We start from the raw sequence: 17,039 nt of genomic DNA on the forward strand, positions 1-17,039 counted from the left end.
CTAGAGCTGAGCTGCTGCTGTCTTATCGAAGGCCCAGAAACATTGGAGCTAGAATGTGGACTGAGACTTCCAAAATGAACCAGAAGGAATTTTTCCTCCTTTTAGTTACCCCAGGCAGTCTGTGACATCATTGGGAAAATCAGCAATAGCTTCTATGTAACTCCAAACACACTTTCCCCATATACATACAATCCCTGAAACCATGTAAGTGTCTTTTTGAATTGCTGCCTTTCCTTAAGGAGGGAGTGTGGTTGGTCAACTTTGGGGGCTATTAGGTCACATAGGGACTTCCGATGTTGAAAAAGTGTTATCATGAAGACCACTCTCAGCACCTTATGAAGCCAATGGATGGACCAGCATGGCCTGACGTCTGTTTTCCCCCTTCTCTCTGCGACTTCCTCAGGAAGTAGAACCAAGCTTCCGCTCTCTCCTGGAGGAAAATTGTTTTTGTGCATTGTTTTCACACTGACCCTTTTCAACTTCCCCATGGTCTTGATCGTAAGGAGAATCTTACGATCTTTGGGAAGCTTATCATGCCCGAACATGATTTCTGTTATCTTGACACATTATAAGTTCTATTTATATTGCTCCAAAGAAAGGAGGAATTTGCTTCTTTTGTAGAGGCTAGGTTCAGGAGTGTTCTATAACCAATCGATGAAGTGCTGAGTGCACCCCCCCCCCAAGCCCACATTGCTCAGCTGATGCCAGAGATGGGTTTTGTTTTTGTTGTTTTGTTTTGTTTAGCTTTATTTGCACTACTCTAGCTTGCTGTGAAGACCAGTAAGGAGAGGATGATAAACTAAGTTTTAAAAAAAATAGAAAGATCAATAACCCTTGGCTATTTTCTAAGAGACCTGACTAAGAAGAAAATCTCTTTTCTTACAGTGGTTATGAAACAAGAGATTTTTAAGTACTAACATCTGCCTGTCTTGAAGATAGAAACCCAGTGCAGGGTTATCTCTTAGGGTCATAGAGGTAGCCAGGTTAGAGATGAAGCATTTCTAAGATATTTGCCATGGCATTTATCTGGTGGTGGTGAGCTTTGGGTAGAGGGAGTTGAAGGTGCAGGGAATGGTTTGATGAGAAACTGAAAGTTGTCAGTCATTTAAGACCGTAGACTAAAAATATAAAACAAAAGCAGTTTTTGGAACCATTCATCATGATGCAATACTAGACTTAGGAAGCTGAGACAGCAGGACCACAAACCCCAAGCCAAGTTAATCTATGAAGTAAGCTCTCATCTCAAGAAAACCAAATTAATAATAAATAAAAATTATTTTCATAAAAGAACCACTTTCCTTACAATGAAATTAAAGTGATTTTAGTTGACTTAGTACATGGGACCAGGTGTCTGTGAGTGTTCATTTACTCGGTGCCCTTCGTTCCTCACATCCTGGAGGCTTGACTGTCTGAAACACTGGCTATGACTGTGAGCATGGTACTTAGGAAAGCAAGCTCCATATATTTCTTTAAAAAGGAAATAATCTCTTGCCTAGCTATCCTCCATCACACCTGCAGTGATGAATCAACCTAATTCTTCCAAAGAGAGAAAATAAAAGCCAAAAATGAAGCCATCTGTTTTCCCATAACATGTATTCAAAATTTTCCAAAGAAGGGAAGATTTTGGTAAGGGATTTTTAATGCAGTTTCCAAAACGGAGGGAAACAGGCTCACATTACTCTGTGAGGCTGAGAAGGTTCAGTGAATAGTCTTCATTTGTTTTATTCTTACTTTCTCAGTCTTGGTGATCTGAGAATGAAAACGGGCTTAAAAATGACCCAGTGTTCTAGGCTGGACCTGATTCCTTCTTGGCTTGCTTCTTGTTGTGTGAAACTGAGGGCTTAATGGATTTATCATTCATCTTCCTCTGGCTGATGGGTAATGGGAACTTGATGGTAAGGCTGTGACAGAGGGACAGGGGAAGCGGGGACCAGGGGACTCCAGCCGGAGGCCCTGCTCTTCAGCTTCATGCCCTGTTCCGTAATTGTGCTTTCAAGGGTAATTCTCACTGCCAATTTACACTTTGCCAGAGTTAGAACTTATTTTTAGTTTCATTTCCATGAAAAATGTGCACTTTGCTTTTGATGGAGAGAGATGTTTTGACAGTTGGTGCAGGTTTACCCAGTCAGGGCTTGTTTTAGTTGAAGGTGGAAATAGAAGAGGAAAGAAAAAAGAGAGAGAGAGAGAAAAAAAAAACAAAACATGTACTCCAAGAGACCTCAGTATTTCCTTTTTATTGCATTCATCAGCTAACAACAATAATACTCATTGGCAAGAGATTTATTTACACTAACAAGTTAAGTTTAATCACAGGTATTTTTAGATGGTCAAAAAACAATGAGCCACTGACGGCAGAGGGTAGTTTGCTTTGAATGCCTCTGAAAACTGAAAAGTCAAGAATGCCATTGGAAACAGCACACGCTAATCAAGCGCCAGTGAACAAATCGGATGTGGCACTACTGTCTCTCCATGCAAATGACCAGACAGCAAAATGTACAAATTAAAAAGTCCGGGTCCTCTGTCGTGCATACTTACCAGACTTTAATACTTTTCAAACCACTTTCCCTTTAGCAGTGCATAAGGAAAGAGGAACCTAAATCAGGTCTTATGGTAGAACAGAACTTTATTTTCCTTGTCGCTTTCAGCTGCCCAGTCTTGTCAGTGATCTATAGCACATGTACAAGTGGTTTCATCAAAACATCATTAAAAAATACAAAAGCAGTAATTATGACATGAGCTAATACTGAGGAGAGTCCGAGCATGCGCGCTGAGAGCTCTTTGTTCGGATTGAGCCCGACGTTGTTATCTAGCCGGAACATCACTTCCTGTTTTGTTTTTGTTTTAATTTTTGTAACTGCAATTTAGGGTATTTCTGGCCAATTGTTATTTCATGGCTGAATGCTTAAATCTTTAACAAGAAACTTGTGTGTGTGCACAAAGCGGCCGGAGGAAATGATGCGTACAGCTTCCAACAACGTAGACTCATAACCCATCGTGTTATTTTTGGTGGCAACCAAAATGCCATTGCAAGCGGATGGCTTAGGAAGTACGTAGTGGTCACACGAGAGAGCCAGTAGTCAGCGACAGAAGCATCACGGCTACTGAGGATCTATCTCAGTTTAGAGGTGAGAGCTGATACACGAGGAAACACAGTGCAATTTAGTCAAGAAAACTGCGGGCGTCCTGCAGTATAAAATACCCAAAGCTGCATACTGTCTTCTGAGTTCTAACTAAAAGGTGTGCAATCTTGACATCAAAGCATTAATCAAACATCTGAGGAAAATTTACCTTACTAAAATACAATACCAAAGATCTAGTAAATCAATCTTACCAAAATATATAAACATTTAGAAGCATAAGTGCATTTAGTAGGATACTTAGATTTAAAAAAAAAAATCTCTTAAAATCTATGAGCCATTCAATGTATATGCAACACAAAAAGTAGCAAAGATGCCATGATTACAGCCCAGGGTCCTAACTAACATCACTGTAGTCCATGGAGAGTATATTTTTTGTGCCACGTGCTTAAGGTATATATGTGTGTGTCAGGTGGGGGATATATTCACACACACAGCTCTGACACCTACACAAGTGGCATGCACATAACTGAGAATTTGTGGCTTCTTCTCTTACTGTTTGCACATTGCCTTGCACATCGATGGATCCCGAATGGTCTGGGGTGGGTAGGGGCAGGGGTAGGGAAGCATGGGCCGCCTTCTGCCTCCTACTCTGAGGACCAAGTCTCGGCTCCAGGTGCTTACAGATGAGAGTTTTAAGTAACCAACATTCCAGGAGACACTGTGCATTTGTGTGAGGAGCCCTTGTTGCTCTCAGGGGCAGTTTACTGTGCAGGCTTTTCTCCGTTCTGCCTAACTGGACACTCTAGCTTCTTCAATGTACTTTTCAAGATATAAATATGTGTTTTCTTTGGTGATATCGCTCCCCCACCCCCTGACCCCGTGTTTTGGATCAGGATTAAATTTCATGGGACTTTAACTATTCAAGACAAAAGCAAACAAAACGAGCCGGTACACTCAGTCTGACTTTCAGGATTGAACAGTGAAACAGACTTCCTGTAATGTTGCCTTGAGACGACCCCCTCCCTTTGTGCTTTCACCATGAGAACAGATTGGGAAGAAAGCATAGATGCTTTCCATTTGACCTCACCTCCACAAGCTCTGCTTTAGAACTAGATACACGTGGAGCCCCGACCCAAAGAAATGAAGAAAATGTGCAAATTAGGCCCATCCTTTCCTAACTACTTTTCACCCAGGTAGCACTAGAGATTTACTTAGCATTGAAACAAGTGACAGGAACCCTCCTAATGCCTGTTCCCAAAAGTGAGATGTTCCTTATCACCAGCTCTGTGGGAAGAGGCTTTAGTTACTCAAATGGAATTTGGTAATTCTTAACTATCCCAATGTATGAAAGGGCAATGCACATCCAATTCTTTTAGAATCACTTGCCCTCCATCCTCCAGAATCACATTAAATACCCTTGTTAAATGTTGATGGTCCTCCTCAAATTTTTTCTAACTTCTAATGTTTGTAAATGACTTAGAATAGTTGTATAAATGAAATCAGTTTCTTCTTATATAATTTTCAGGTACAAGTTAATCCTACTGAACAAAGATCCTAAGAGAGAATTCTTCATTGTCAGCACAGCCCAGAGAGGGTGGTGCTAAATCTGACCTATGGACATTCTTGCAGCTTAGGCCTAAGATATTTAAGATCTCAGGGTAAACAGTTCTGGCATGAACAGTATCGTAGCAAGAGCACTCGTCCCTGTCCCTCTGCCACTAACTTTCTTAAAATAAAGGAACACAAGGTAGGTAGTCCCATGTTGTGCCTCTTGCAAGCTGAGTTTGGCATTAGCTCCTTTCATAGTGTGATATAAACTACTATGGTATTTTAAAAGTCTACATGAGGTGAGAGGGGCAAGTCCATTTTAACCCCAGCGAAAGGATGGCAGACCGCTTTAATGTCATGATAGTAATGACAGGCTTTGTCAGAGTACTAAAGTAGATAGAGCATGGTTTCTGCTCTAACAGGACCCTCCTGATGCTGGGAAGGAGAAAGAAATGATTCTATAAGGATGATTTGCTTTAAAGGAAGTGATCTTAATCACAGACACCAGTGAAAAGTTCTTTAGTGGAGCCCTGACCCAGACTCCACTCCTGACCCAGACTCCACTCCTACAATGTTCTCCAACCATGGCAGGGCCCCACCATGTACCCCCACTCCTGACCCAGACTCCACTCCTACAATGTTCTCCAACTATGGCAGGGCCTCACCATGTACCCCCACTCCTGAACATAACCTGTGCTCCAAACACCTTTGGTTTCTGGTGGGGACCCACTAGTCTTCACTAGAGTTTATGGTTCACAATATGCAGACAACCCCTTCTATTCATTTGTTGATAGCTTAACAACCATCCAAAATTCTTAAAGTTCACGAAGCAACAATTCTCTGTTAAATTGTATAAACCCTGAAAACTACAGCATTAAAGAAAGGATTAGGCAAGATGTTGGAAACTTAATTATTATCATGCACCAAAGTCAAGAAAGGAGCTAACAAGAAATCAAAATGCTCACAATGTCTGAGGTCCTTCACTTTGTTTCTACACTGGATCAACCAGTGCGTCTTTTATCCTTTGCCAAACAGTGCAATCAAGAGCCTTTTATGATTTTACTAGTTTTAAGTAGCAACGTCAAAAGAATTCATTTTGGTCTAAGATTACAATAATTTAACTTAAAAATCAAAATGACTGAACTATAAACTAAATGATGTAAGGAGTATTAATTTGATTTGTAACTGTCAGATGAACATTGATCCGAGCAGGGAGTGTTAATAAAGTTACAGTAAGAACACTGTATTTAAGAAACGCAATATAAGAGGTCATAAATTACAGGCAGAGGCAGACTTACAGACATTTCCAATATATACATTCATTTTCAACTATCATCAAAGTGTAAACACAACTTAAAATGATCACCCTTCTGTTTTCACTCTGGAAAATGAACACAGAGAAGTTTCCAGTGCAATCCAGTTTTTTATCCCTCAAAGAAAAGAAAAATGGCTAAAATTTACAATAGCAAGTATTAGTATTGCCAGATATTTGCTTAGTCTTCTGGCATTAGGAAAGATTTACTAAATGTGTAGTTTAGTAACATGTCTCTTGCTTTCTCAAAATCTTAGTAAATTGCAAAGCACGAGGCATCTGAAGATATAAACAAGTACCCAGCACCCTACTCCATGAGAAAACTGTGAAGCAGGTCTAGTTTGTGCAGAGTACAATGCGACTCCCATATCATGCTTCAGACTGAAGTGGATCTGTATCAGACGGACCAAAACTTAACAGAAGTGCTCTGGGCCAGCAAGGGAAGCAGGCTCTGGGAGAAAGAACAGGATTAAGTTTCTAGCTCAAATAATCTCAGAATTCATGTTACAAAAATAGTAATAACAATAAAAGTGAAAAGTCACAATGTTAAAATACAAAGAGAGGCCACACAGGCAGCTGACCTCTACCCTAGCAGATTCCTGTCATAACTCTGGAGCCTGATGCAGGCCCTGCATACCTGCGCAGCCAGAGGAGATATGCACAGGCCTGTGGGCATATGTTAGGCTTGGTGGGGTAAAGGAAGTGAATACCCTGAAGTCCAAGGATTCATCAAGCTCTACTTTGAAATCTGTCCATCATAAAGTAGATGATGTCAGGGTTTTAGAGTTAATGCAGGAATGACAGATACATTAGCAAAAAGAAAAGCAAAACTAAAGGCAAGCAAACAAATAAAAACCCTCAGTGTGTGAAATGTCTCCAGAACGGTTTCTGTTCTCCTCCTCCCCCAGTCTCCTGCGTTCAACTCAGGTTGGTGAAATACTGAAATCCTTAATACTGGACTTAAGTAATATCAGCTCTTACAGTGTGAAAAATCTGTCCTACGTACTGTTTTAAACAAATTGGGAACTTTCTAGAATACTGAAGAGAATGGCTTAGAAAGTCATTCAAATGTCTCTAAAATGCAAATGATGGGTGTCCTTCACAGGAAAGAATTATGTGTGCATAAAAAAAAAAAAAAAGAAAAACAAAAGTTCTCTGGTTGACTGTTACTCAAATCTTAATCTCTAACCAGTGTCTGTAGGTTTAAGTCCTTAAAAGCACATTTGTTAAAACACTAACTGAGCCCACTTGGGAAATTCTGAGTAGAAGATATGTGACAAGTTCACAGTTGTGTCACAGGCAGGCTGAGGCCAGCCAGAATGTCCCAGGAGAGGAAACCTGAAGATGTTGGTTGGTTTCCTTAAAAATCAATTTCCTGTTCAATGTGTTTTGGGGGAAGGAGCTGTGCCATGTTTGTCAGTGCTGCTCAAACACTGGGCTTGCAGCACTGGCAAACAAAGCAGCAGATCCCAACATCCATGGTTGCACTACACTCTGACATTTCTTTTTTCTTTGTTCAACAATACCTGGAGGAAAATGCTATCCTCCAAGCCCCGAAGTACACCCACATCTGTGTGGTTAAGGCTTTTTACTTCTAGAGTTAATAAATAGCTACTATTTCCCCCTTGTTCTGATTCCCAGCAAGCGTGATAGCACGCTTGCTTGCTCTTCCCCTCAGCTGGAAATCATGTGCTGGGCACCGACAGCCCCACAATGGAACTGGCTTGCCTTACAGTCAGAATTGAGGGGCGCTCCCCCAGGTATCATCTCCACACCAACAGTCACAAGCTACTACCTCAGTTTCAGGGGCTCTCACTGAGAATTCTGGGTACTCCACTCACAGCACCAGAAGGAGTCCTGCTCTCATTGGCTGGGCCAGGCTGGTCCTCCAAGTGGCACAACACACTTAACACAACATGGGATGTTGGTAAGTAGAAGATAAAAATGATACTTGTGGTTTGTCAATAAACCAAAGGTGGTGGCGAGGGGTTATTTTAGGTTAAAATCAAGAGTGCATTCAACACCCAGTTCTCTAACCACCTACAGTGGCGTTATCTCCATCAGTTTCTTCCTCATCCTCTGCAGGAGAGTGGGGGCAGGAAGGGGCGGGACTTCTCTCAAGCTTCCCCACCTACTGGAGGAGGTGAGGCCTTAACTGCTCACGGTTGCTCGGTTGTGGACGTCATCTTCTCCGACTTTTTAGACTTCCTCTGCATTTGCTCTTGTTCCTTCCTCCTCAGCTTTTCTCTTTGTTTTTCCATTTTCTCCTGGGCCTTTCGAGCCTTCTCCAGAGACATCTTCATTTCCTTCAGTTTTTTTTTAACCAGAGCCCGATCCTGGGATGATGTCATTCCAAGAGCCTACAGAGGAAACACATGTACAAAAGGAATCTGAAAAACTGCTGACCTCTTTGTTTATGATGAGGAAAACATCACACTATGTTTAATCTCATGACCTTAATTAATCGTAGAAGGAGTGGGTCAAGGCTGAGGAAAGGCAGACCATGTGCTAAATCCTGTATGTACTGAGGGTCTGTGCTTTGTTCTCTCAAGTTCTTTGCAAAATACACTCCAGAAGTCATTAATAAGAAAATGCTTTCCAAACTGGTGACTAAGGAGGGAATAAACAGAAAGGGCATGATCCTGCTTCTCCAACCTTCAGCTAAAGTATTGCTAAACTCATCGATATCTTCAAAGGGTAACGGAGATCACCTGCTGCTACAGAAGGCTCGAAGAGGGTTGGGGAGAACGAAAATGGCCTCCCTTCTGCCAGTGTAATTATTTACAATGAGAACCAACCATGTCTTTGGGGCCAGGATGCCCAAGCATCTCTCCGCCATTGTCTCCCCCAAGGCAGACCTATAAAGGAAGCCCGATTACAATGACTAGGTGTCTGGATGAGCGTGCAATTCAGAATGGGAAGACTGCTGTGTACTTTAAATGTCCCATGACCTTCAGCCTCAGCATCAACAGCAGGATGCATCCATCTCCCTAACAGGGACAGTTGTCAATGGGCCCTTCATATTCACAGCTATTGATTGATCTCTAACCTTTTCAAAGACTGTCAAGAGATAATCATGTACCCATCAGCCTAGCAGTGGGAGGGGTGTGTAGAGCTGGCTGTACCCCCCTCTTGCCCTTTCTCAGTAGAGTTGGGCACCACCTCAGTCTCTAAGAGAGATGGGCCAGATGTGTGGAAATGAAGGTGCAGGGGAGGTGACAGGGAGGATGGTTTGCATGTACTGGGGAAGAAAGTTGGGGACATTGTTTCACTTCTCAAGTAGTGGGCAGGAGGGGGTGGGGCATGGAGGAGAAACGAAGATTCATACTGGCCATTATTAAAACTTAACAGTGCAATGGGCAGTGAGTGGTTTTGATATAGGCGTCATGTATTGCCTGTTGAAGAAAAAGAAAAGGCCCCCAACTCTCTTAGCAGCCTATCTCGAGTCAATACCTGTGGGCTTCTTGAAGCTTTTTTTTTTTCTTTTTACTGAAAATAATTCAATATCTTTTTTGATAAGTACTGACGAAAACTACCACATGGATATGCAGGACACTCTCAGCTGATGAAACCATGTCAGGTGCTGCATAATACACATACCTAGTAACTAACACAGACGAAGAATCCTTTACCTTTAGTTTATTTCCATCCAGCTGCAGGAGCTGCTCCCCACTGATGTTCTGGGCACTGAATTCAGACACATACTGGTCCAGATTTAGGCTCATTAACCAGTGTGAAACCTGCTGCACACTCCATTCATGAGCGGCCCGGTTCTGACTCGGAGTGTGTTTGGGAGACTGCCCGTCATCAAGGATCTGAGACAGGAATGTATGCAGCGTTGTTAAGTGACTCAAACACTAGGCTCATACTATGCCAGCAAAGGAATTTCTCAAGTTATAAGAGCTGTATTTGCTTGTAAATCAGTGAATGATAATAGTTCTACTTGTGTTAGAAGAAACATGTCTATGACCTATCTAATTCTGGTGGATGGAAAATTAAAAAATATCCCATAAACAAAGTACCATTAAAAATGTAGGAACTTAAAAATCGAAAAAGCACACACCAACATTAATTTTATAAAAAATAACCCTGGAGATATTATCGGATGTGGAAAATAATTATTTCATAGTTCTCCACATGTAATTCATCGCTTAAATTTATCCTTTTAGAAAACGGTAAAGTTATATAAAACTACATTAAAGATATCAAGGTCTCCTTTTTTCTATAGGAGTCTCAAAGCCCTCAACACTCCTCAGGGAAATTTCCCAGCTACTGTTTTCTTTGAGCAGGAAACAAACCTGTGTGGAAGGTAGGGAACTGACACCCACAATTTCTTTAAGACATGAAGGAATTGAAGACCAGAAAGCTCACATGATCTCTCTTAGACAACACAATATAAGCAAGAGCTTAACATGCTCATTGCAAATTCCAGGCTCTGTTCATGGCAGACCATTCTCTTTATTTGCATAAAGAGGCACAACAGCTCCCAGAGCCACTGAGCTGAGAGAAGGTGAGACAATGGCAGGTCTCAGAGGAAAGATTATTTGGTGAGCCATGTAAAGAACAAAGAATGTGAACTGAGGAAAGGCAAAGGATAGGAAAAAGAATGGACCATGTCAGGTAATGGCTATGGGAGGTGAGTGAGGGACTCTAGAGGTGGGGCTTAGGGGCTCTGGAGGTGGGGCTTAGAGCCTCTGGAGGTGGGGCTTAGGTACTCTGAAGGCAGGGCTTAGAGCCTCTGGAGGTGGGGTTTAGAGCCTGTTGATCCAGTTACATCTTTTAAGTCAAATGTAAACAATTGCAGGGTATTTCCCCACCATGCCATTCCAGAGAAATGTGTTCTTTAGTGTTTGAAACGATGTATTAGCCATTTGTAAGGAGGAAAAAAAAAAAAAAAACGAGACAGGTTCAAATGAGACAAGAAACCACACATAACCCACAGATAGCTCACCTCGTCATCTATCATATCCAGGCTCTGGGTGAGTAGCAACAAAAGAACCGAGAAGAAGAATGTTACAGAAATAGGACACACAACACCCACAGTACACATTTTACAACATCAGAATCAAGCCCAGCAAGGAAAACACGACCAGAAACATTTAAAGGAAAAGAGGCTTATTGCATATAACTCATATTAAAAAGAAATAAGAACAATTATTTTGTAAGTAAAAAAAAAAATTCTAATTACATTATTTTTTGCCCCTGAGTCCCACCTACTTTTAGAACTAAGTCAATCCCAACAGTTTTCTGCTTATCTCCTGCATCCATACTTCCTGGTAATTCTTAGCTATGCTAATCTTTACTCTAGCGTCCAAATAAATGGTTCCTGCTCTATTTCCTTTTTCAGAACCATGCCTATTGATGGTAATGATTCAACAGGGGGCATATTATAGTTAGGAGACCTTCAGCCTTGGGGGGCAGGGGTGACTCTGGGTAAGGAGAGACAGAATAGATAATTTACAGCTTCCAAGTGATCTAAACTGTTTGTCTAATCTTGTTTTCCAGTGCCCAGCCTCTAACGCTTGTGTTTACATGTATAATGGGATCTCCAAGAAGCTTCAATGGGCTCAGAAACTATTCTTTAATGCTGGAGGTGAGGGGACTGGAATCATGGGGATTTTTGTATAAAACATAAAACCTCAATGCTGATGACTTCTATGCTACATCTTCCCTCCAACATCTTCCCACAGTGGGATATAGAGGACACCAGTGACTAAGAACTAAGTTCTGCCATGGTGCCACTACAGTACCTCATCCGAGGACAGTGCCAAGGACTGGGAGAGCCCTGGTGTTTTGGGTTCTGCTCCTAAGCCGCTTAGGTCTGCTGAACTGGTACTACTTGGACTGAAGTCATCATTGAAGGTGAAATTCTGTAAAAATGAATAAAACCGTGTTAAATGAACACAGAGTGAACTTGAGGCAGGTGTGCTCCCAAGGCCTCAATTGCTTCATGTTCATCAATTGTCTTTAGAAGAGACTCAACTCAAGTGTGCTTTAGGGACAACCTTCAGTTGGGGAGTGGTGGAAATCCTGGGTACATTTTCCATCTGATGCAGGGATAATGGGTATACAGAAACGATTCTTGAGTTTCTCTCCAAGGGTACAGAATTCATTACCCTCTGCCAGTGCTCAGTGTAGTGATATTAATAAGCCCATCTGCTTTGACCCTAATTGTGATGAGAAACGGTGTAAATAGGAATACAAGATGGTGTGGAGAGGCTGCGTTATCAGGAACAGATGGCAACTCATATCAGGAAGGTAGCTGGAGTGCCCCTGGGAGAGATGGCATGCGGCTGGCTGTGATAAATACTGTGAGAAGTGACAGGTCCCCTCCTGGATGTACCCTTCAGAGTGATGAGTTCTGGAGGAGGGCATGGTCTGACAACACAACACTAGTTACATGTTGGTATCTAATTCTCTCAAGGCAGCAGCACAGAGCCAAAGAGACTGCAGTATGGAAGAAACCCACAAGGCTGCATAACTTCTTGGAGTTAGTGAGATGGGATGTGGGGAAAAAAATTAATTTTCTTGGAATTACTTTTAACATGCTTAGCAGGTGTTAAAACAACTTGACAATGGCCACAGAGCCCAACTTGTGAAAGTATTTTATAATAGACCTCTCTTTAGTGTGAGATAATGTTAGGATCACTGAAGTAAACCTTAAGTCTCAGAACAGCACTAAAGGGCCCAAAGGTCAATCATCACCAAAACTTCTTTTGCTCCTTGTAGAGTGGCTGGATTTCCAGGAACTCCATGCAACTACCCAATACCACCTTGCTTCATACAGCACTTCTCCAGGAAGCAAACTGTTAGTTCCATTGGATTCTTTTGTGTTGGGCTTAGTTGACTGTTGAAAATAAACACCATGCCAGAGACTGAGGAATTTAGTACCAAACCAACTCCAAGATTTGATAAATCTTCCAAAAAGGAGCGTGGCTGGTAGAACACTCAGCATCAAGGCACAACACACAAACCATCACCTTTTAGTATTATCACTGGAGATGCAATCCTCTAGAACCTAGGTCAAAACCCTTCGAGCTGCTCAAGGGAAGAATTCAGTTTAAGTAAGGTTAACCTCTGGTTTCTGTTTGGGAAAGAAGAATGAACACAGGAAAGAGGAAACCAAATTCCACAGTTAGCTACCATGTGTGTCAGTAAAAAGAGGAGACCAGATTCCACGAAAGTTAGCCACCATGTGTGTCAGTACAATGTTAGGCAAGGCTTGCAGTGTCATGCTGGAAATACCATTGCACACTTTGAAACGCATCACGCCCATGCATACACATCTAGTGTAATTCTGCTAACGTTAAAGAGAATTAATTAGAACAGGTGCTCTGCATGGACATTTGATATAAAAAGTAAGCAAGGAGCTATATGTCTCTGGTCTTTGCTTTTCTGTTTGCTTCACTTAAATATATTTATTGAACACAGTCAGTCGCAAATTTATCTCTTTTCCAGTAAATCTTGAAAAGCACAGTGAAACTGTTTCATAATGCAATTTAAAGAAGAATACTTAGTAAATATCTTCGAACACTGTTTCACCATCCAAATGCCTCTTTCCCAGCATGGCTTAACTGTCAAACAGATTAAATAGCAGTAAGTAAAATGACAGGCAAATTGAAGAGAAAAAGCACACGGTAGAATGGAACAGTATTAAAGGGGGGCCGGTTAGGAGAGGCTTTCTTTCCCCATAAAGGAAACACCATGCACGCCTAGGACAATGTTAGCACATTGGCTCCTGAGATCCAGGGCACACACACAAGTTGAGAAGGCTTTCCAAAAACTGAGGAGGAGACAGGATTGGGGGCGTTCTTGCCAGCTTTTATAGTCCACTGTTGTCTACCTTGGACCCTGTTTTATCTGAAATTGGAGTCTCAGGAGAAGGCTGAGGGGGACTTGGTGCTGAAGGCAGGTTCCTGAAGGAATAGGATCCTTTCCGGCTTTCATTAAACCACAAAAAAGGCATACAAGGAGAACGGGTGGAGGCCTGAGCTGCAGGGGTTGGCTTGGCTTTCCAGTTTTCCAACTTGCTTCTGAAGATTCTGTGGTATGAAAAGAATGGGCATGTTAGACAAATAAATGGCAAAAGACACTGAACCTAGTTCTAGCAAAACTCTCGATGTAGGTAAAACTCTCTGAGAAACTGTTCTACCACAGTGGTAAAAATGTAGTTTTGGGCAATAGCATTAACCTTAATATTTACCATTTTTTTTCTGCACTTAAATGGAATCTATGACAACACATGGATTTGAACTGATATTTCAATGGCAAAACTGTATTAAATATGCCTTTATAAGTATATATGGATGAATTAAAATAAAGGTGGTATACCCTTTTGGAGATCCCTCTTTGGACAGCCACCATAGTAAGTCACACTAGCTCACAGCCAGCATTCTTTACACCTATCCCTGGATTCATGCCAGAATCTATGGCTGAAAGATTCAAGTGATTTGGAAATTTCAGAGCATGTGTAATGTTAAGCAGAAAATGCAGCTTACTGGTTTCTCATAATCTTAGTGTCTATTCACAGAAGGAGTATAGGGTCTGAAACCATCATGGGCCACTTGGAAGCTGAGGTTCTATCACCTCCTGAGGGTGTGGTCTCAGGTCTTCTCTGTCCCTTTGTTTCAATCTTTACAAATGAATGTGTTGATGTATCTTATATAAGACTGTGACGAATTAAATAGGTTGACATTTGTTAAAGAGCCTCGAAAGCTATTGAAGTGTAAATGTTCATGTCTAAAATACTTAAAGATTCAAAGGCAGCTGAGAGACACTGTTTTTCTTTTTAAAACTTAATGTAGGTACTTTCACAATTGTATTTATCTATTGATCAAGTGAAAATACTTTTCCAGAAGCTAAAGAAGAAAATGTTTGAGTGCTTTTGGAAGAGGCCAGCCACAGTGTGTCTACATGATCCTTGACAGAAGGCAATTTACTTGGTAGCTGTTAATATTATGACAACAGGAATCCCTTCAGTTAAAAATGCCTTGATACCATATACATAGTTTCTATCCCTTGTGTATACTGAATTCCAGTCTCCTTACACTTCCAGTATACTTGGAAGTATAGTTCAAACTGACATAAACAGCATCAAACAAGCCTTGTGGCTTGTTTCTAAACAGTACTACAAGAACCAAATGTAGCGATCCTCATGCAAGACCCTGCACAGTAAGGCACAGATGTACAGTGCAAAAGGATACAAGAACAGCTAACGAGAATAGAGACACTTATGAAGTCTTAGTAAAACTGACACAGAGGAATGGATGAATAAAATTGATGGTCATATAAAGGAATCTAGAAGATGAGATCATTTTAGTGTGTTGAGGGAGAAGTGGGTCATCGTCAGGGATAATAGAAGTCAGTGAGAGACAGGTCAACCTTCAACTTCATCTTCAAGTTTAAACTAAACAAAAAAATATTGTACTCTTAACCTACTTATTAGCACAGGACAGGAGGGTACAATAACTGAGCCCAGAATACACACTTGTTGAGGCCTTGGGCTCTGGAGGGGCCACATTTTATTCTTTGACCTTGAACCAAATAAAGCTGGTTAGAGACTTCTGCTACAGCAGTTAAACTCACAACTATTGGCTGCTCAGAACTAGGAGGACAGAAGGGGAGTTGACCTGGAATCTATATTTTAACATGAGCTATCATGATTATGCCAAATGTAAATATAACACAAAGTCACAATAGCACAGAGCATTTATGATCCTGTGCAGAAAGTTGCTTCCCTGACTCCACACACTTCAGTTTCCTCCCATGGGTTTTGCCAGTTTGAGACCTCAGTGTTATCCCACCCGCAGTCTATCCTGAGGTGAAAAATTCTGGAAACAGGAATCTGATGGCAATAAAGTAGAGAAACAGCTTTCTTCTTTGCTCCCCCTGGGAGAGGGGGAGAACTCTTAAGTCCTTAAGGTAAACAACACCAGTTGGAATGTGAACAAATACTAATAAATACTTGTAGGAGAGAGATAAGATTAGAGACTCCAGTTTTATCCCAGGGATTGCCTGTAGGAGCTTCATCCTGCTGCCTCTTCCCACACCCCATTAAAATGTGACCTGTGCCATCTGGAGAGATACATCTCTTTGGGGCTCTCACCATTTATCCAGTGCTAACTTCTATGGCTTATCTCTATCTTAACCCCCACATTCCAGGAAGAATGCCCATAATAGTCTGTTTAGAAAAACAAAACAACGCTGAGTCAAGGGAAATATAGCACATAGCTCGATAGTCACTGCCTCAGAGTTTATGAGGAAGCTGTGTAACTAAGGGTAGCCTCATCCTCATCCTACATTCAAACCAGCTGTGTAGGTAGCAGCGGTTCTAGACCCACCACCATAACCTTAGGGGAATGAAGGGCAAGGATTGTGAATGCTGCTGGTTACCAGCTTCATTGAAAGAGACAGCAGGGAGTCCAAACCCTAGGGCAAGCCACAGTTGAGTCCTATCCTCAATGCAGGATGCACTTGTCCATAGGCATCATCAGTTTTGAATATTTTCCTGGCTGAGAGCATTTTATGAGAGTTTTACTTAGCTGTACTCTTTTGATTTTTTTTCAACTGTTGGTGAGCGAGGTTATGGAAGCCTAGCCTCTGACAAGAGACTGTCTTTCTGCAGCTCATATACAAAGCTCCTGGGAAGATGGGGAGAGTTGGCAGGAAGCCCACATCTGGGCGATAACCACTGTCCCACAGCTACAAACCAGAAGACTCTGGCTGTGCCCTGACGTGCCTGTCTTCTAGCTCCATTATTTATTACCTATAACTTTAAAAATCTATGACTGTGTAACTAACCTCTGTGTGCAACCTTTATTCTCAGAGAAAAGAACTTGCTTCCATTTGCTTGGACCTAGAGTAATAGAATATTCATTAAGATACCCAATACTTTATTACTTTAAAATTATAGACTCAACACCCTACGAGACATGTGTTCTTAAACAAACACCAATTTCTTCCTGGATAAATTGAAGCAGCAGACAGAGATCAGAAGCTGGGGTTCTTTATTCCTCTTTATCATGTAACTTTGCAGCAATTGTTTGCAATAATACAATCTCCTCCCTTCCCTTGCTTTTCACTCCTCCCCTCACTTTTTC

General features: G+C 41.6%; 1 protein-coding gene across 12 annotated transcripts in view; it reads right to left on the reverse strand.

Moving 5' to 3' along the window:
• Window positions 1-2,208: 2,208 nt before the first annotated feature.
• Ppp1r9a (protein phosphatase 1 regulatory subunit 9A) overlaps window positions 2,209-17,039 on the reverse strand; it is a 263,457-nt gene continuing 248,626 nt past the window's right edge. For 6 of the 12 annotated variants that reach the window (XM_034519045.2, XM_076913717.1, XM_076913712.1 and 3 more), the window contains 5 exons: window positions 13,784-13,982; window positions 11,691-11,810; window positions 10,892-10,915; window positions 9,573-9,755; window positions 2,209-8,300 (listed from right to left, as the gene is read on the reverse strand). In XM_034519045.2, the coding sequence (XP_034374936.1) occupies window positions 8,100-8,300; window positions 9,573-9,755; window positions 10,892-10,915; window positions 11,691-11,810; window positions 13,784-13,982 (727 nt within the window). In that variant the 3' untranslated portion in view covers window positions 2,209-8,099. The remainder of the gene's footprint in view (window positions 8,301-9,572; window positions 9,756-10,891; window positions 10,916-11,690; window positions 11,811-13,783; window positions 13,983-17,039) is intronic. The other 6 variants (XM_034519048.2, XM_076913718.1, XM_034519046.2 and 3 more) reach the window with 3 other exon arrangements.

The sequence above is a fragment of the Arvicanthis niloticus genome, chromosome 15, assembly GCF_011762505.2.
Source record: "Arvicanthis niloticus isolate mArvNil1 chromosome 15, mArvNil1.pat.X, whole genome shotgun sequence".
Lineage (NCBI taxonomy): Eukaryota > Metazoa > Chordata > Mammalia > Rodentia > Muridae > Arvicanthis > Arvicanthis niloticus.